The sequence below is a fragment of the Girardinichthys multiradiatus genome, chromosome 7 (genome assembly GCF_021462225.1).
Source record: "Girardinichthys multiradiatus isolate DD_20200921_A chromosome 7, DD_fGirMul_XY1, whole genome shotgun sequence".
NCBI classification, from domain to species: domain Eukaryota; kingdom Metazoa; phylum Chordata; class Actinopteri; order Cyprinodontiformes; family Goodeidae; genus Girardinichthys; species Girardinichthys multiradiatus.
Window position 1 is genome coordinate 24,530,681 of NC_061800.1, and position 21,171 is coordinate 24,551,851.

At 37.6% G+C, this 21,171-nt stretch overlaps 1 protein-coding gene across 2 annotated transcripts in view; it reads left to right on the plus strand.

Moving 5' to 3' along the window:
• Positions 1-4,655: 4,655 nt before the first annotated feature.
• LOC124871971 (rho GTPase-activating protein 6-like) overlaps positions 4,656-21,171 on the plus strand; it is a 29,284-nt gene continuing 12,768 nt past the window's right edge. The window contains exons 1-3 of one of the 2 annotated variants that reach the window (XM_047371618.1): positions 4,656-4,937; positions 18,982-19,141; positions 19,793-19,864. In XM_047371618.1, the coding sequence (XP_047227574.1) occupies positions 4,791-4,937; positions 18,982-19,141; positions 19,793-19,864 (379 nt within the window). In that variant the 5' untranslated portion in view covers positions 4,656-4,790. Of the gene's footprint in view, positions 4,938-12,501; positions 12,636-18,981; positions 19,142-19,792; positions 19,865-21,171 lie in introns of those variants that run through there. The other variant, XM_047371619.1, reaches the window with a different exon arrangement.

Sequence of the window (21,171 nt, forward strand, 5' to 3'; positions counted from 1 at the left end):
AAATGTTTGCTCATTCTTTTATTAAAAATATCTCAAGCTCAGTCAGACAGGATAGAAAGTTTCTATAGACATAAACGTTTAAGTTTTCCAACATATTCTCAGTTGGATTTTGGTCTGGACTTTGAATGGTGCATCCTGACACATGATAGGCTTGGATCTAAAGTATTAACTTTATGAAGAAACACGGATGTTGTTCGGCTAAAGAAAACAATGTCAATCATAACAACCATCTGCTGGTATATGGTACTTTTTTCTACTCTATATCTATTTTCCTGTCTAATGAACTCAGTGCTGTGATTTCATTCACCTTAAAATCATATGCTTGTGTTTCACCTGCTCCCTGCATAACTCCTTTACTTAATCTCACAATAAATACAGCTGTTCTGTGAAGGCCTCAGGTTTCTTGGAGAACATTAGTGAACAAAAAGCATCACCGAAGAACACAGCAGACAGGTCGGGAATAATATTGTCGAGATGTATGAAGCAGGGTTGGATTATAAAACAATATGCCAAGCTTTGAAAATCTCATAAAGTGATGTTCCTCATAAACTGACAGGACAGGCAAGTAGAACATTAACCAGGGGAGCTGCCTAGAATGCTATGGTATCTCTAGAGGAGCTGCAGAGATCCTCCGCTCAGGTGGGAAAATATGTTGCCTGGACAACTGCCACTTGCAAAAAGCCAGAGCTACAATAACTCTGCATTCACAGCGAACTACTGCTTCAGCTCATTGTTAGTTTGTTCTGCACTGTGCTCAGATATCCCCAACCAGCATTAAATTACTCATGGTACTCTATTTGATAATTAGTTCACTTCTTAATTTGATATCAGTTAATAAAATTCATTGCAGCCCTTTGCCATTTGCCTAATAAGACTGAATGAAAGCCACATTATTAGGCTATATTTGTAATAGGATATGTATGATTTTCCTTCCACCTCATTTACATGTTATCACGTATAATCCTAATAAGATTGCATTCAAGTTTGGGGATGTATCATGAGAAAATATGAAAAAGGTACCTTTGGGTGGCAAAAAGCAACAGCAGTTCAAAATACACATGGTGCTAATTCAGTTTTATCTGCAAAAATACTGAAGACGAGTTACCACAAGCCCTGCAGAGAAGTAATATTGAAAGTGATGGATCCATTGGAGTGAGATGGACCTGCAATTGGTCCAGGGTGTTCCCCACCGCTTGCTCAAGGGCTGTTGACCACTGGAAAAATGCAGTAGAACCCCCTTCCCCAAACAAATACACAACCACACATCATGTCCTTAATCAGTTGAGTAGTAAAATATGTTTATTTTACTCCCATCTAGTGATCTTTTTCCAGCCTTGACAGCCAGAGTTCAGTTTCTTGTCTCTATGGAGACTCATACAACCTCAACATAAAACATTTCCTTTTTGTTTGTCTTTCTGAATTACCCAATAATGCTGAACCTCACGTTTGCTGAATGCAACAAGCCCCTTGGCGAGTTTACTTATCAAAGAATACATCTTAATGGTACAAATGAACCTTGTTTTCCAAAGATCTAACAACACTGAAGCCCTTTGATAATAAATGAGGAGGGAAAATTACCTCTCACATGCAGTGCTTAACAAAACTAAAATCTTTAGAATTTTTAATATGTTGTTACACTATTACTAAAGATGCATTTTATTAGGAGTTTATTTGATAGACCAACACAAAGAATGGTATAATTGTTACGTTGAAGGAAAATGATACATTGTTTTCTGTTTTCCTTACCAAATTCTTTACTAAGAAAAATCTAAAAAGGGTGGTTTGTCTTGGTATTCACATACATCTGTAAATTACTAAATAGAGTTCAATTGTGTGGTGTGTAATCTATTCTCAGTATAAATGCAGCAGTTCTGTGAAAACCTCAGAAGATTTTCAACAGAACATTAGTTTGAAGTTTTTCTCAAATCATTTAGATTTCAAACATGTGGAAGAAGGTGCTCTGGTCAGAGGATAGAAGAATACATTTTTTAACCAACATGCAAAATGCAATGTGTGACAACAAACAGGCTTTGCACCTAATCTGGAACAGAACATTACTACAGTGAAACATGGTGGTGGCAGCATCATGCTGTGTTGCTTTCTTTCAGGAAGAGGGAATCTGGATGGAGCTAAATACTTGGGACATTTACTCTTTAGAACAGCCTAGTCAAAGTTCACACCTTAATCCAGTTGAGAAAATGCAAAGCAGTTTATTTCCTCAGTAATTTGTTTGACTGTGGCGAACTTTCTGTTTTGCGCATGTAAGAGAATTCTTGAAACATACCAAAGTGTACAATGCAAGGTATTCTACAAGTCAACATGGCCAGGCATTTCTGCTTAAGCTAACATTTGTCTTGTTGACCTATTCCTTTGAAAAATTATATAACGGGATGTCTGATGAGAATCTTCCGGGATTCTTTACCCAAACTCCATCAGCACCAAATAAGCAGATCAAACGTAAAGCCGCCCACTTATCGCCACTTCCCCTGTCTGTTTAGTGGACTCTCTGTATCTGATAAATCCTTATCGAGGCCATACAGTGCTGGTTCACATGTCGCGTTATCACACTGGTCTCTTCCCTAGGGCTCCCACAGGAAGGGTCCGTTCAGAGGGCATGGCATGCCATGTATCTCAGCTGCTTTACAATGAAGAAATAATACAATGTGACAGAGTGAATACAGCTGATGAGTGTACAACCTTTCACTTAGTTTTACTATATTTGTAAGAATTCAACTAGAAGAGTTATGCTTTATTGGATACTTATAAATCTATGAAGCAGAGGTAATCAGTTTTTGCAGTTTAATCTCTGAGGAAAACCTTAAATGTATACAATACAGTTAAAAACTATTCCCCCCTTAAAGATTTTTTATGCCTTCCTTTGTTACACTTAAATGTTTTAGATAAGATAACCTGAGAGAATATAAACAGCAGTTTCAAATGATTTCCTTTATTAGGGTAAAAAGACTATCTGAATCAACCTTCCCGATGTGAAAAAGCATTTGCCCTCTAAAGCTCAGAACTGGCTGTGCTGCCTGGCAGCAACAATTGCCATCAGGCACTGGTAAATGGCAATGGTTATCTTCCATCACTATAGAGGAACATTGGCCTACTCTTCTTTGCAGAACTCTTTTAATTCAACCACATTGGAGTTTTTTTAAAGCTAAACTACTTGTTTGAACTAAGGCCACAGCACCTCAACTGGATTTAGGTCTAAACTTTGACTAGGTCATTCCAAAGTCGGGTGAGCATCAGATTTATGCTGCATAACCCAAGTGCAATTGAGTTTAGGTCACAAACCGATTACTGGATATTCTCCTCTAGGTTATCTTTTGATAGACAGCAGGATTCAGTTTTCCATCAGTTACCACAAGTCGTCCATGTCTTGAAGCAACAAAACAGACATTATTACCATCACCATCTTTGACTGCCAGTATGATGTTGAATTTCCCAAATGCTGTTTTAGTTTTAAGGCAGATGTCACAAGATTCACACTTTTCATAAAGTCAAATTTTCAATCGACTGCATGTTTTCCTAAATATCTTAGGGATCGTAAAGATGTTCAATGAGAAATATGAGACAGCGCTTTGAGTTAATTTTGATCAGCAGTAGGTTTTGCCATGAAAATCTCCCATGTGATGTTGTTTTGTTTATAATCAATTTCCTATTGCTAATTTATTAACTCTGACTTTTACTGAGGTAAGTGACGCTTGCAGTGCTTACAGTGTTGTTATTGATTGTTTTGTGACCTCCTGAATGAGTTGTTGACGCACTCCTGAACTAATTTTGGTAGAACGTTCACCACTGTTTCATGTTTTCTCCAATCTATTTCACTGTGATTCACTGGAGTCCCAAAGCCTTAGAAATGGCTTTGTAACCTTTCCCCAGACTAATGTGAATGACTGTCTTTCTCATCTGGTGTTGAATTTCTTTAGATAGAGGCATGATCTTTTGCTTTTTGAGATATCTAAGTCTACTTCCTGTTGTCAAACAGGTTCTATATAAGTTATTTCTTGATTCTACATGTCAGACAGTAATTACACCTGAGCGTGGGCAGTGAAATTGAACTCAGCTGTCCAACAAATATGGTTAATTACTATTAATTAAGTTAACTATTAATTCATTCAAATGAATTAGAGTTAATCAAGTTAGTTTCCAGAAAGGCCCAGATTGACTTGCATGGCTTTTTTCTCTCAGTAAATGAAAACATCATGTGGAAAGTATGTTTTTGTTTTATTCAGCATCATCTGATATTAATAATAATAATAATGATAACAATCTGAAGTGTGATTAAAAAAAAGCAAAGCAAAAAAGAACAACGGGAGCAAAAGCTTTTTTTCTGAATATCGTACCTGACTGTGCACGAAATATTTTTTTAAGGGCAGTATTTACAGATGTTATGTTTTCTAAACTCCATTAGTCATGTTTGAAATTTAAATCTGCTGTTTACGCCACTATATTACCATCTATTTCATTTTTACCAACTCAAATTGGTTTTGCTGAGTCACAGAGCCAATATAAACAAAGTATTGCCCTTAATCCCGTTGTATTGTTTGTCATGCTGTTTTGGGGAAATTAACATACTTCAGAGAGGCATCATTGGGACGTTGGAAGCAGGAAGCACTGAGTCACAGCGCCGGGAGGCGGAGGAGGTGAGAGTACGGGCGCGTATTTCATAATACTTGAAGAGAGGCTTCGAGCGCTGGACGCGATCGGGAGACGGTTCATCTCAGGCGTTCGGATTATGAGTTTGTGGATCTTCATCCAATGTTACATGAGCAGCTGAGAGAGATATGGCCGCACAAGGACTGTTGAACAGTGTTTTCTCATGCTCACTAAGCCCCAAAAGTATTTCCAAGAAGAAACTGAGGCAGACCAGGAGTTTGGATTCGACTTTGATGCGGCACTGTGGTACCGAGGATGAAGAGGCTCCGTATAAGGTCAGTGACCTCCAACTAATTGCTTTGAGCGCCAGACAGCTGTATTATTGCTACATTTTGTGTTAGATCATGCTGCAGACAGTGATTGGGGATGTGGATGTTAATTATTCTTGCAGGAAATCGTCATGATTTGTGTGGCTACAATTTCGTTTGGCGTGACTAAACGTTTAAAAGCAAATTTCAGTCCCCATTTAACGGGCAACATGAAGCCTTGACAGGAACTAAGAGCTGATTACATTACTGTTGTCTCTCCATTACGCATTACAAAGGTCCGGGCGTGGATGGGATTAATTTTCATGTACTATAGCGCAGGCTTAACATTACACAAAACATTATTTTGTGTAATCTTGGTATTATTAAAAAAATGATTGATGCAAGTTAAATTGAAAAAAAACCTCCCAAAACTAATCAATCACACTCTTCTGCTGTTGCAACATCATCAAGTCTCTGACTAACTGGACAGGTTTGCTTACGTGTGGATCCACATGTTTTACAGCTTCCTGCGTCACTACAAATGATGAATCTCATCCCGTTTCATCCAATTTAAACTAAATTGTTAGTTGGATTTACTGAGGTTGAGATGAATAAAAAGTTTCAAATTTAACAAGACTTAAATGACAAGAGGAGATATTTTAAAGTTGATCCTCTAAAGGAATGAGCAAAGCTAAGTGATGATGTTAGAACTTGCAAAACAAACAGAAAAGGTTGACATTTTATGCATTGTGACAAAAGTGTTAAATTACAAGTTCCAAGTGCAAACAACTGCCTTCAGATGTCTTCTAACTTCTGAAAAGTAAACTATGTGGTGCTGAAAACTAACCCTGTGAACAAATTATTAATTCTGGAAAGCATGGTGGTGGCAGCAACATGCTGTGGGGGTGCTTTAACACAACAGGGGCAAGAAATCAGGTCAGAGTTGATGTCAAGATGGTTGCAGATAAACACAGGGTCATACTTAAAGACCTGGTAGATGCAAAAGACATTTGATTGGGTGGCAGTTGATCTGCCAGAATAACATACAGCCAGAGCTACAATGGAAAGGTTTAGGTGAAATCAATGTGTTCGAATGGTCCAGTCAAAGTACAGACCTAAATCTACCTGCGAATGTGTGGCAAAACCTGAAAGTTCAATTTCAAAGATGCAACCTGTCCAATCTCCCCTACCTTGAATCTTGCAGAGGATGAAAACAAATTTAATTTGTAGATGTTTAAAGCTGTTAGAGACATTCTTCTAAAGACCTGGAGCTATATTTGCAAAAAAAAAAAAAAAAAGAAAAGAAACAAAGTTGTATAATAAAGTATTGACTCAGGGGCTGAATACTAATGCACATCAAAGTTTTTGTATTTGTAAATGAAAAAAAAATAGGAACTGTTTTCTTTTCGTTCCACTTCATAATTTTGGATGAATTTGTGTTGTTTGAGCACATAATGTACCAATAAAATTGTTCATGATTGTAACGTGACAAACTATGAACAGGTGTAAGGTATACAGAGATTTTTTGTGAGGCACTGTATGCATTGATAGTTTGTGCATATCCCTGCTGGACTTCATGTATAACCTCTTACAGATCTGTCATCAAATAAAGCAGAGCAAATCTGAACTTGCATGGAGGAAAGCAAAATTGCCACTCAATGTGCAGCAGCTGCTTTGCAGAAAGTGCACTGGAAGCTATCACATTACTAAATAAAACAAAGCACTAAATATTGGAGGCAATCTGCACTGTTGTGCTTAAATTTCCCTATGGCAACACTGTTTGTTTATCATATTGGAAATATATCACTGACCTGACACTGTAATAGCCTTGTAATGAATGCCAAGTATCTGTCCTCAGGAGTTATCAACAGTAACTCCACAGCCAGAACCTTTTCTTTTTCACAGAACCTGAATGAAGGTGGGAAAAAAATAAGTTAAAGCAGATATCTGTGACTTTTGGGAGTATGTATGAGGTAAAACATTTTGGCCAAGTTTTTCTGTTTTGGATGTTCATGCTACTTTTTATTGCACATAACTAAAAGTTATTTTGTTAAAGATGCTATTAATTATAAATCACCAATATCTGTTTTGAACATAGTGCAGCTGCATTGTGTTTTACAGTCCCAGTTGAAAACAGAGGAACTAAGATCCTTCCTGGAGACTCACATGACCATGCTGTCAGCTTACAATCACGGCAGGCCTATGTATGCAAAACCTTACTTTAAGTCAGTAATCAAAGTCACATTTTTGTGGGTGTGCATATAGTCAAGTTCTTTACTGAGGGACAATAGTATCCAAGAGACCACTGCAACAACAAATCAGGGTCTCTGTATTTTCCCTTTTTTCCCATGAAACTGCTGCACCTCCACCCAGTAATGGCCCCAATACTACAAGACTTCCATTTCAAGAGTGACTTTATTTGGCTTGTTCAGTTCCATCTGGTGTAAATGTATTCAGAAACAACTGTTGTTGTTTTTGTGTATGAATTCACATTTGTGATGCTAGGCTAATGATAAATGTGTCATGGCTGGTACCATGTCATCACACTTTGCAAACCAGGGAAGATTGCCTCTTTAAATATCACTGTACTCTTTTTTTTTTGCACCCGCGTTGAATCTCTGCAGCCTGAGCTGAGATGGAAAGCAGAGACATCTGGTTTACATGAAGAAAGCTTCGACTCTTATTTCTCACAGTGCAGCAGCATGACCTGATCCTTGGCTACAGTCCCTCAGGCACATATTTCTTCCCACCAGAGACATTACGTTTGCATGGCATGGGGGTAGACTTGCAGGGTTGCAGGGACTACGGCACTCTACAATCTGGAGATTGTGTGAAAAATGGTCATTGTTTAGGGTCAGTTTGCGTCAACCTCATTTTTCAGTAACCTGTGTGTGGTTACATTGCAGATACAGCCAGAAGGGCGTTCCCACCATAAACAGAAGGATACTCTCATTGAATAACCACTTTCAATCCATTCTTTGTTTGAGAAAACAGTATGGAAATGGAAGCTTAATATGGGGGACAAATGGTAACAATGGCTTATCAAGGTGCCAGACATGGGTTGTTTGTCTTGTGGTTCTCCCCAGCATTTCACACTCAACAGTAAAACAACATGAGAACAATGAGCACTTAACATTTTATCAAAAATATACAGCAGCAGTGTTGGACATAAAGGTTTTATATAGGCCTTTGGCGGTAACAACTTGAATGTGATATGTGTTGATATCCTGTGCACCTATTCCCAGCTCAGTGCACAGTCACTGACCTCTAAGTGTTCTGCTCTACCTTTAATAGTATTAAAACAGGTATGTCGGTTCTGCTGCAGGTCTATTGCAGTTAAATGTGACTCTAATCCTTTCTCTGATCCATACCATGCCTAACACGGTTTACTGCAGTTCATCTTTGTTGCTAGGTTAGCCTTTGGATATGGCTTTGAAAGATATCAAAAAATAATTCCTTCATTTATTGTTTCTTTTTTTCTTTGTGTCCCGTTTTCATATAGTCTGTGCAACTTTGTTGGAGGAACATGGTGATTATAAAAACTTCAGAGAAATATTTTTTATGATGTTCCAAGTAACCAGATTGACTATACTGTTTCAAAATAAATATTGTCATTCTCTTCCCCACAAGGAGCCTGTAATAGGAGCTTCAGAAACCTGTAAGACCTTTAGATGGAGCCGTTTATCATTCATTTGTATTGATGTAATAATATCAAAATAAGGACACTGGAACAGAAATCAGGAGGTTAATAGGAGACCGAATCCAAGGATGGAAAAATGTGTCTCGTGTAAAACTCATCAGGTCAAGATGTTGTCTAAAGAAGCATTTTTTACTTGGCCATATATTAGATGTCATTTTATTCTGTGTTTGTGCGCATTAGGATGGAGGAGTATAGGTTTGTAGAGCGAAAAAATAGATAGTCATGTTGTGTCTGTCTCTCGGGATCATGCTGCAACTTCTCCAGGTCAATTCTTTGTATACAACTGAACATTAAAAAAATACTTGTTTAGAAGTATTTCAGATCAAACTTAAAAATGGAGTGTTATAAAAATGTTAGGATAATACCCTCCAAACACAGGACTTCCAAAGACATCTTTTTAATGACTACTGTATTTCAGTTATATAGTAGTCTTTTTCATAATTTAGAATAGAGAAATCCTTTGGAAATTTGACTCTTTTTAAGCCGACACTCCCAAAATTTAGCCTAAATTGAGACACTAAAAGTTAGACCTCTTTAACCCATTCGATAAATCCTAACTTATCTTTTTTAATCACATTTAGACATCTATGTACATCTTTGTGTGGACTTCTAAACTTTTCCTTTTCAGCCACATTCCTCACGCTGTTTAGGAGGATGGCAATGTTGTCTTTTTGCTGGCTTTTAATATAATTTTGCTCAAGGGGTATTATGCAGAGAATAAGACATCTGAAAGTCATCTGCATTCCCCTGAGGTTTATAAGATGAAATGACTTAAAGTAAAGAGGATCTAAAGAGATTGCATTAACAATTTGCCTGGGAACAAAACAGGATCCACTTCTATGAAATGGAAATAACCATCGCAACACCCCTTTTAGTCAGGCAGTAATAAAAACACCACCCATCATACACTGCCTGACCACAAAAAACCACCTGGATTTAACTAAGCAAATAGGTACGAGCCTCCCATTAAATAATTACTGCATGGGTTATTATGTTTCAGCTGGCAACAAGTTATTTAACCCCAACTGGTGCAATGAGTTGCTTCTCATTTCTTAAACAACCATGTTGATAGACACATCCCGTGGTCGTGGAAAAGATGTCAGTCTGTTTCAGAAGGGTCAAATCATTGGCATGCATCAAGCAGAGAAAACATCTAAGGAGATTGCAGAAACTACCAAAATTGGGTTAAGAACCGACCAACACATTATTAAAAACTGGAAGGATAGTGGGGATCCATCGTCTTTGAGGAAGAAATGTGGCCAGACAAAAGTCCTAAATGATTGTGATCGGCAATCACTTTAACATTTGGTGAAATAAAATCAAAGATAAACAACAGTAAAACTCCGGGCTATGTTTAATAGTGAAAGTAAGAGCATTTCCACACGCACAATGCGAAGGGAACTCAAGGGATTGGGACTGAACAGCTGTGTAGCCTTAAGAAAACCACTAATCAGTGAGGCTAACCGGAAAAAAGGTTTCAATTTGCTATTCAGCATAAAGATTGGACTCTGGAGCAATGGAAGAAGGTCATATGGTCTGATGAGTCCAGATTTACCGTTCCAGAGTGATGGTCGCATCAGGGTAAGAAGAGAGGCAGGTGAACTGATGCACCCATCATGCCTAGTGCCTACTGTACCAGCCTGTGGGGGCAGTGCTATGATCTGGAGTTGCTACAGTTGGTCAGGACTGGGTTCAACAACAGTACATGTTCAAAGAATGAGGTCAGCTGACTACCTGAATATACTGAATGACCAGGTTATTCCATCAATGGATGTTTTCTTCTCTGATCCTCCTCACTGTGTTTGGGGGCAAGATACATTTGGGTCAAAGAAGCTGGAAGAACTGTTAACCAAAAATCCTAGACACTAAGTTTAAAAAAGCACAGATCCAAAAATGCTTCAGTTACGTTTCGTAATAGAAACTTTTACAAAGGAGCTATTTGTAAAAACAAAACTGAAAAAATCCCAACAACAATTAACATTATTATATATTTAAAATTGAGGCCCCGGCAAGCAGCCATCCTGGGCTCTGTCAGGCCTCTGCTTGGGGAGTGATATGTCCCGGGGTCTCGGGTCTCTGGCTCCATGGTTGGATCTCCTCGGGCATAGACAGCTGGCGGTGAGGCCTGTGGGCTCGTCGCTGCAGCACCCTGGGGCTTCTGCACTGTTGTGGCTGCTGGGTGGTTCCCTTGGGACTCTCCCCTGCTCTTCTCCGGGGGAGTTCCGGTAGTCCTGTCGGTGGTTCTCCGGGGGTTCCTGTGCTCTGGGGGGCCTTTGGATGTCTATGGCTTGGATCCCCTCCGTATCTGTCCCAGGTCGAGGGGAGCAGGCCTGTGGCTCCTCACACTCACTATTGCATATTTTTATGGAGAAACCTTGTATACACAAGCACACTCACACTCAGACTCACAGGTGTTTAGATTCAGGTGTTAACAGATACACAAATGTTCTATATTGAACTGCATTTACCACTAAATACATCTTGCATTCATAAGTACAGTGCACTTTTTGGTAAAAAAGCTGTTAAAATGAATTTTTCTGCAGCTGTAGAAGCAAGCAGGGTGTTATCTTGTAATCTCTCCATTCTTCTTTCTCTCCTCCATTCTTTTCTCCTTCTCTCCCCTTTTCCTTTTTGCCCACCTCTTTCTCTTTCGTGCTTCTTATTGTTTTCCTTTTCCTTTTTGTCTCTGTGTCCATAACAATTAAAGTAATCCCAAAGCAGTTTCTAATAAAGTTTCTTTTATAAATATCAAGCAGAGCTTTAAAGCGTTAGCTGTATTGCTCCACTTGTGAAAGTAAATCTGTTTGGCTTTCTTTTGGCAGTCAAACAACAATCCTGAGCGCTACTCTGCCAGACAGGACATGGTTAATAAAAAAATAAAATAAGTTAACCTATCCATGATTGTGGTTTGGATGAAGCAGAAAAACCCAGAATTAAGTAATTAAAAAAAATAAACCAAATCATCTGTTGATGTTAAGTGCCTATATACTGAAAAAAATCTGATTAGATATTTGAACAGATTTTTTTTTAAGTTGAGCAAAAACTATTGTGCATGCTACATGTTTTGATCCTCAGAATACTCATCATTTTATACTAAATGACATTATTTACTATTATTTCAGGATTTGCATATAAGGTTTGCTTTGACAAAAGAATTCCAGCAGGTTGCATATTTTTCTGCAGTAACAAACTTTAACCTTTGGCTGAATTAAGGACAATTACAAGTCAGTTAAGTGATTAATATGACTTGAAATGAACAGAACCTTAATCATAAAGCACTTACTGAACATTTCATGGCAATATCTAAAACAGATGTAAAAATTATGCAATTTCTTTGAATAATATTCTGTTTTGGATCACAGATGCATGTTTGAATGTAATTCAGGGACAGAAATTACCCCAAAATGATACATTAAAAATGCTGTTTTAGTTTTTTACCTTAATAGGCTGCACAATCATGGTGTGAAAAAGTTTCTTTCAAATTTTTATTGACAAACTTACCTATTCGCATGAGTGAATCAACTACAAAATACTGTGAACGCGGCATAATAAGGGGCCACAAAAGTACATGCTTTTGACTACAATTGGAGCTGAGGTTCATGGGCAGTGTAGTCTTGCAATTGTTGGCTCTGTTGAACTATGTCAAAAGCTTTTAAGTGGCTCCATCTTGGGCCTTTCTGTCATCGCTAATCAGTCAGTAAACACTTTAATCTGTTTGTGGTAAATTAAGGAAGAGACCGACTCTTCCAGTCAGCCCCACCCTGGTTCATGCGCTACTCTCTGCGATAGATGTGGGAGGCAGCCTCGTTCAGCTTTGCCTCTTTTCCCTGTGCTGGTAGCGACCTCTGGTGGCCAAGAGTCACCGTGATTCTGATTGGAGTTCATTGCGCTGGAGAGTTGGAGCGAAGTGAGGTGGCGCCGGCGAAATTGTGTGAAAGTTCGGGTATAAACGAAGTTTGGGTGACTTGTTGTTTTTGGAAAGCAGGTTTGTCGTGATGGGAGAACGAAGGACCCTTATTTTTCTTGTGAGTAACTGATGGGTTTAGTTTGTGTCGCAGTGTGAGCAATAACTTGTGTTTTCTGAATGTTTGAAAGGTGTGCCGAAGTTAATGAAGTCATAATTAAAGGGAATTAAAACAAAATGACGGAAATGCCTTATGTTGTCAACTAGTGAAGAAATCTAAGAAAATCTAAGAATTAGTAAATATGTTTAATATATAATACGGGTGTCTTTTTAATGAAACTAGTCTTGTAATGTGTGAAAGCTGCATGCACCTGTAGTTGTTGCATACTGCGCCAGTTGGACGTTTTAAGTAAAAGAAAGTTGAGCTACTATTTGACACCTTGAAAGCAACAGAAAAGTTTCCAAATGTTGTGTATGAAAATCACAAGGTGCCTTGCCAAAGTTTTCATGCCTCAGTAATTATTTTCAGAACTTGTGTCACGTTGCAACCACAATCTTCAGCAGTGCGTGACTGTGAAGTGGAAGGAAAATGATATATGGTTTTCAACAGTTTTTAAAAAAATCTGAAAACTGTGGTATTACATTTGTAAGACCAAAATGTTTACTAATAAAATAAAATAACTCAAGTTCAGTTAGATAGGATGAAAAGCATAAGTGAACAGCAATTTTCAAGCCTTATCACAGATTCTGAATTAGAGTTAGGTCTAGACTTTGACTAAGTCAGTCTAATACAAGACCCTGCTTTGGTAAACAATTTAATTATAGCTCTGGCTTTATGTTTTTGTTTTTCGGTTCTGCTAAAAAGTGAGCCCCGCCCCCACAAATAGTGTTTTGCATAAAGAACAAAATGTTCAATTTGTTCTCATTACTTCAAAGCACATTTGCCAATTTGTTGTGTTCCCTACATGGCTTCAACAGGAAACTGGAATGGCTTTCTTTTAGCAATGGCTGTCTTCCTCTTTCCCATTTATAAAAGCCAGCTTTGTGGCGTGCACCACTTCACAAAGATTCTTTGAACTGCAGTGAGGATCACTACAGCTACTCCAGAGTTACCAGTAATTTAGCTACTTCTCTGAGTAATGTTCTTCTTGCCCAGACTGTTAATGTTTGATGGGCATTTCTTGGTAGGTTGGCAGTGTGGCCATACTCTGGGTATTTTTGGAAAATCGATTGATCAGTGCTTGGTGAGACTCCACGTGTAGACTATTAATTAGGTGAGTTGTAATGGATTTTATTTAGGGGTATCCGATTCAAAAGGCATTTCTTGTAAAAAAAAAGAAAAAAAAATGGATAAAAATAATGTAGATTTTCATTCCACCTCAAAAATATGCACATAATACATTAAAATCTGTGGTTGTAATATGCCCACTTGTAGAAAGGTTCAATGGCTGTGAATACTTTTGCAAATCACTGTAATATGTCTACAAGTTAAATCTATTTTTTTTTTGGTTAAAGTATTAACTCTAGAGCAAATACAACTTAAATTGGCAACCTGGCATCCAGAGTTGAGGAATATTCATCACCTCCATGGATCACGCTCAAGTTTACTTGATCAGTGTAATCTATTCAGGCATACTGTATGAACCACCTTGCAGATTTCCTCCCATTGTTTTCTAGGAAGTGCTGCTGTTTTTCAACAAGGCTTTGAAATAAAATTAGCAACACAGCCACATACACCTGTATCCAAGTAGTGCATGTTCACTGAGAACGGCTGGGGTTTGAAATGACTTACTGCTGCATGCCTTTTCGACAGGATTACTTATTTGATTGGCTGGGATACACAAACACCCAACGTAATTGACACTATCATGAGTGGTTATTTCTCTTTATTTACTTTGAGTTTTACCAGTTTCAAATTTTTGGTTCATTCAGACGTTTTCTGAAGAAAACAATTAATACCACTTAAAAAGTATATCATTTGTGTTTCCTAAGTAAAATACAGTAAAATGAGGAGGGGGGCAGCCCTGTTAGAATTGGGTATAACCTCTCTCCACTGTGACAAATTTGAGAGGTTATTTGGTTGTTTAAGACATCTTCACATTGCTTTTATAACAGTAAAAGTGTTGGAGTAAAACTGCGTCCTGGTGGCATGTCTGGGCTCGACCCACCAAGCACCCTTGATTATGCAGCAGGTTTGGGGGGAGGTATTACATTGTTGAGACATACTTGGAAACTACTCACAGAGACAAACATCTGAAGATGCCAACAGAAACTGTGGGAAGTCATCTCACATTTGCATCAGACAGAGATAAAGTTTCACCTCATACATAGTCATACAGGAAGAATGTATTTGTGTCAAAACCGGCACGATTTGCTCAATGCATTTCTCATCATCTTTGACTTATAAAACGTTGTCACATCGCGTCTTTCTGCTGGTAGATGGCATAAACATTCATTTTGGTCCATAAAGATGAACATTATCAGTTGATCATCCTTTGCTCCTCAGGAAACCATAAAATGTATGTTATGGCACTATCTAGAAGTGCTGTCAATGTTACCCATAAAAACAGAAAAGACGAGACATGTAGACAAGCCTTATAAAATGTGCTTCACTGGCAATAAAATAGTGCAGTGCTGATACTGTAAGGATTTATCTTGGGAACTGTTTAAAGTTTTTAACTCAGAATCTCGAGACAGAAATGAAAGAAACATTTTTGAAATGAAAATCTACTGCATGATTTCTTGCTATGGTTAACTTACTTTCAGGATTTTAGACAAACTAAACTCTTGAAAGGAAATACAATGACTGTTTAAATTTGTTTATATGCAAACACATTTACAGTGATTTATTTAGATCTGAAAAGTTTAACTATTTACATTTATAAAATTGTTGGAGCATAAAACCCTATAGATTTACATTTACTCAATTGTAAGGATTTCAAAATGCTATGCTGTATATCAGGCTTTTTTGTTTTTGTCATCTTACATAAACTAAAAAGTACAAGATGAAAAAAAATTTCAGTTTCTCTTGTTTAGAGGATTTTAATAAAATAGTATGTTTTTCTGATTGAGAAGATGCTACAGCAGGAAGACTTGCCTCTAAAGTCAGTGGTATTTCTTGGTCCATGATGTCTCTTCACCAGCCTGCATCCACAGTCTCTATGGTAACCAGTCAATGTACTGCCAAGAGGTGGTAGTAGTCTACACTACTTTCTTACAGCATTTGCGTTTAACTTTACATGCCACGGCATCAGTATATATGTTTTAGTCAGACCGTCCTTTGCATGCATGGATGTTTGATGCCAGTCCACTGGTATGTTTAGCTGGATTCCAAGATGCTGCTATGGAGCTTGTTAAAGCCAAAAACACAGCAGACCATAACTTGCAGACCTGTGTACATGCTGTGTGTATATCTACATCTTAAATAAATTCATGGCGTTAGTTGAGATGTGTTACCCAGCCTCCATCTCCTAACAAACTGCATTCTGTGCATCCTCACTTAGTCAGCTCGGTCAGCAAACTGCCTCCTCAACAATTGGTTATGTAGCCTCTCCTCCATATCAAGTCATCTATAACCTTCCACACATCATCAAAGTCTAGCCTTAAAAATATAAAGAGAAACAAAATGCAACAAAGAGTATTGATTACTTATGTTTCTTATGTTACAGGTGCACCTCGATAACTTAATGTTATTGAAAGTCTTATTTAGCTAACTGATTCAATACAAAAAGTGAAACTTATTTTGAGCATTTATTTTTTGTTAATGTTAATAAACTTGGCTTACAGGTGAAGAAAAGCCAAAATTCCACTTCTTTGAAGATTTGAGGCTGGTAAAAAGGACTTTCCAATAATGAAATATTAAGCTATAGCCATAGTAAGTCAGGGGAAGAACTGCTGATTTAATAGTTGTTCAGCAGACAGTCATTGACACCCTCTTCAAGGGGTGTAAGCTCCAAAAGTTCATTGCTAACGAAATTGGGTACTGCAAGTATATTAATGGGAAGTTGGGGGGCACAAGCAACAAAGATAAATGCAGCCTTAAGAGGACTGTGAACAAAGTGCACTCAAGAGTTTGGGGGAGGTTCACAAGGCATGGACTGTGGCTGGGGTCAGTGCACAATAACTACCACACACAGAAGCTACCATTACATGGGCTACAACTGTCACGTTCCTTATGTAATGCCACTTCTGAGCCAGAGAAAATGTCAGAAACGTCTTACCATGGCTAAGGGAAAAAAGAAACTAGACTGTGGTCCAAATGCCTCAAGTAAATTGTGCATTTCCTTTGAAAATCAAGGTTCCATAGTTCCATATATATATATATATATATATCCCATGTTTTCTGCAGGTGTTGGTCTGCTGTGTTTTATCAAATCCAACGTTCTTCTAGGAGAAGGATTTTTATTAGGTGTAAGACATGATCATCAAAATTAACATGAATAATAATAACTTTAAATAGATCACTGTGTGATAAATATATAGTATATAAGTTTCACTTTTTAAATTAATAAAATAGTTTATTTATGAATTTAAGTTTATCCAGGCTGGATTGTTCAATAAAACCTAACTATCAAGACAAGTACAGAACCAAACTGCACAGTCTATTAAAAATAACAAAAAAACAGGAATCTTATTTAACCTTTTCATAGTCATATAATCCTCTAATTCTCTCTGCATTTGATATTTTTCAATACTTTGTTTAAATACCAACTGGGGCTGCAATAGGTAGAAGTTTCCACTCTTCCACAATGTGTTGATGTTTGTTGTCCTTACATCCTGGAAACCCGGTCTCAACTACTCTGTGAAATTTGACTGAGTCGATCCCTTCTGTCTCTTCATGTCGTCTCAAATTGACATGATGATGTTGACTTCAAGACTGTGTGTGGGCTTAGCAGTAATTACAGAACTCCTTGTTGTCATTGAAGATATTTCTTTGCCAGTGTTTTGGTTGTTGCGATGCAGTAAAAGAAATGTGGAGATGGATAGATCTCTGCAACATTTATATTCCACGTCTCCTGCTTTGTGTGTATGAGTAAAATATTTCTGCTACTGTAGCTCAGTCCTAATGCTTGTTTAAATGAAAGTGAGCCACATCAATGTAAGCCTTATCCTTATAATGAGTTACTAAGCCTCTTTGCAACATAGCTCAAATGACTGCCTCAATAGATGTGGATCAAAGCACTTTAATCTTCAGCATGAAGATGCTTAAAGATTCAGGATGTAAAATCTGATTATGTGCCCCTGTTACTGCTACTTTGCTAAATGTTCAGAATTGCTTTAAAATGCCTTTTGATTCATTATAATAAAAGATTATTACAGTCTTTTTTAAGTGTGCATTGAAATATCTGCAGTGAAGCAGATTTGTCAAGGATTAGAATTAAAGTGTGACATTAAGTGTTGTAATAAATAACTGTGTTTCTTGCAAAATTGTATAATCACAATTGTTGAAGATTAGGAAAACAGCTTCACAGTTTTTACAGCTGAGCTGTAAAAGAAATTGTTGTATTTTTCAAATGGTGAGTGAAACAAACAGCACTTTTTGTTGCATATCAAAGGCCTGTTGAATGTGATAAAAGGCTTTGCTCCCTTACAGTTTTCTTTTGTCTTTGCTTTTCTGTTATACTTACATGTTTCAGGTGATCAAACCAATTTTTATATCAGACAAACCCAACCTGCAAAAATACAAAAAGCTCATCCAGATGCCCACCCAAATTACGCCAAGAATGCACAAATGGCTCATCGAGGAGGTTACAAAAGAACGCTGCTGGTCTCACTTGCCCCGTTTAAAGTCAGAGTTCATGATTTAACAATGAGAAATAAAAGTTGTAAAAATGACACCCTTAGGAGAGTCCCAAATGAAAGAAAGAAATCATATTTGCATAAAAACATCTTAATTATCCCAAATACTTTTAGGAAAATATTCTGCAGACTGATTAGATAAAGGTGGAACGTCTGAGAAAATGTCTTTCCTGTTACATGAGGCACTCAGCATTTCAGAAAAAGACCATCATACTGATAGCTAAACGTCATGGTTGAAGTGTAATGTTCTAGGGCTGCTTTGTTACTTCTATAGGACCTGGATGATGGAACAATGAATTATGCTGTCTATTTAACTGTAGATATTGTATATATTGCAGGGGAATGTCCAAACTATTAGTTAGTCATTCTGAGATTAGGCACACTTGGATCGTGCTGTAGGATTATAAGATCCATATGTGCGACACACCCCACAGCAATGTGCCAGTTATCACAAACACCTGATGGCAATGTTGCAACAAGGGTGGCAAAACCAGTTATTAGGTTATGTCAAGTTATCTTTGTCTGAAATTACAGTTTGTTTAACAATCAGAAATATTCAAGTGAGACAAAAAAGAAAAAACAGAAATCTTTTGGGGGGATAATTGAAAGTGTAACGTGGCAGCATTAGTCTTCTGTATTGAATAAATGATGCCTGTGTGTCTCCTCAGGGTGACATCACCTGGAACACATCATTAGGACCCAGCGTTTGCCTGAAGCCGGTTCCGCTGCAAAGCCTCTCAGAACTGGAGAGGGCCCGTCTTCAGAAAGTTGCCTTTAGGCGACTGCTTCAGTGTCACGACTTGGCCTGTCACATCACCATTCCGAAATGTACTTGTCCTCTTCATACCCATGCAAATATTTACATTCACAGACCTCTTTTTGTTCATTAAGATGTATGAGCATGATACAGCTATTGGAAATCTTGGTGATGATGTGTAAAAAACCTTAAAATAAGTGTATCTTTTATTGCAGTGACATTATTTCAGTGAAAAAAAACATTACATCATTAAATACATTTATTAAATGATGGAAATAAAATCCCACATTAAGAGCCAATCATTTTTAACAAAATCACTATTACCACAATAATTGGCTCCCCTAACAGTCTGTATAAAAATGTATGTCAAGCCTTAAAAAGAGTTTGATCAGTAATCCATGACTTCCTGTTTCACAGGAGTATATCATGTGACACGGGAGGTCTATTTATTTTAGCCACTGTTTAAAATGGGAAAGACAATAGAGCAAACCATTTAGGTAAGGTAGATGTTTGCTGATCACTCAGGAGGATTGTTACCTGCCTAAACTTGTTCATATCTACAATCAAAACCATATTTTCAACATTTAATACAGCCTTTTTGTCACATCAAATGTGACAAAAAGGCCAAATATTCTTGAACATTCCATTTAAGAAGTGGAGCAGCGGTGGAACAAGCCTGAACAGGAGTTAGATAAACTAGATTTTTGTATTTACTTTCGCAGATGGCCACAAGCACAAGAAGTCTCTTAGGAAGAAGCTGGATTCGTTATCTAAGGAAAAGAACAGAGAAAAAGGTATGCTGCTCAAGATATATAAGCCCAAACAGTAGTGTTATTCAAATGTATCCCTTAAGAAGATTTCACACAAAGATTATAGCACAGCGTTATAGCTGTAAAGGCTGCTCCTAAGTCATTTTCAAGTCTGTGGAGATAAACACAGTTGTATTTTAGATCCGTGGGAGCATCTTATTAGTTTTCTGGGCCTTGTCAGGCTCTGACATTTTAAAAGCTGCTCTTATCCTTTTCCGCTGAAGCAGTGTATACGCACTGCACCAGACACACTCTCAGCTGTTTATACGCTTGGAGCTGTGAGTGATCAGAATCTTCTAGTACAGAGGAAGCTGTGATCTTCAACCACCAAGCTGCCCCTCCCGCTGCAGCAATGTGGCAGGAAAGTGATGTTCTCCGTCAGAACGAGGCAGTCGAGGGAAATAACTAAAACAATCTTAAGTGGAGGCTCATTCGTTGCAGCTTATCCTCTGGCATTCCTAGACCCCTCTGTGCTCTTTTTTTTCTCCTCTGTCTTTTGTTCAAAAGGCACTTGGGAGAGTATGCACTCTCTGAATGTCAAGTGCATGCTTTGCCAGTTTTTTCTTTATTTTTGGTAGAATTTATTTAGGATTCACTACGTAATTTTAAATGAGTTCTACTGAAAATATTACAAAGGATAGAGTGCTTCGCATATATTCATACGCCTTTGAATTTATACACATTTTGTCATGTTACAACCACAGTGTTTTTGTTTTTTTTTAGAATAAAAAGTGAATACAAAGTGAAATGTGGTTTTTGACATGTTTCCCAAATAGAAATCTGAAAATTATATACCCCTAATCAAAATCCAGTGCAACAATTTTCCTTCAGAATTTATTTAGTAGATGACGTCCCACTGTCAGTAATTTAATCGTATCGATCTTATTAATCTTATCAACTGTTCTGTTAAGGCCGCAGAGTTTTGTTGGAGAACAGTAATGAACAAACAGCAAGGCAGATCAGGGATAAAGCTCTGCAGAGGTTTAAAGCAGAGATTCTGAAATATTATCCCAAGCTTTGAACATCACACAGAGCACGGTTTAATTCATCATCTGAAATAAGAATTACAATGGCACTGCTGCAAACCTACCGAGATACAGGTCCTTCTCAAAATATTAGCATATTGTGATAAAGTTCATTATTTTCTATAATGTAATGATGAAAATTTAACATTCATATATTTTAGATTCATTGCACACTAACTGAAATATTTCAGGTCTTTTATTGTCTTAATATGGATGATTTTGGCATACAGCTCATGAAAACCCCAAATTCCTGTCTCACAAAATTAG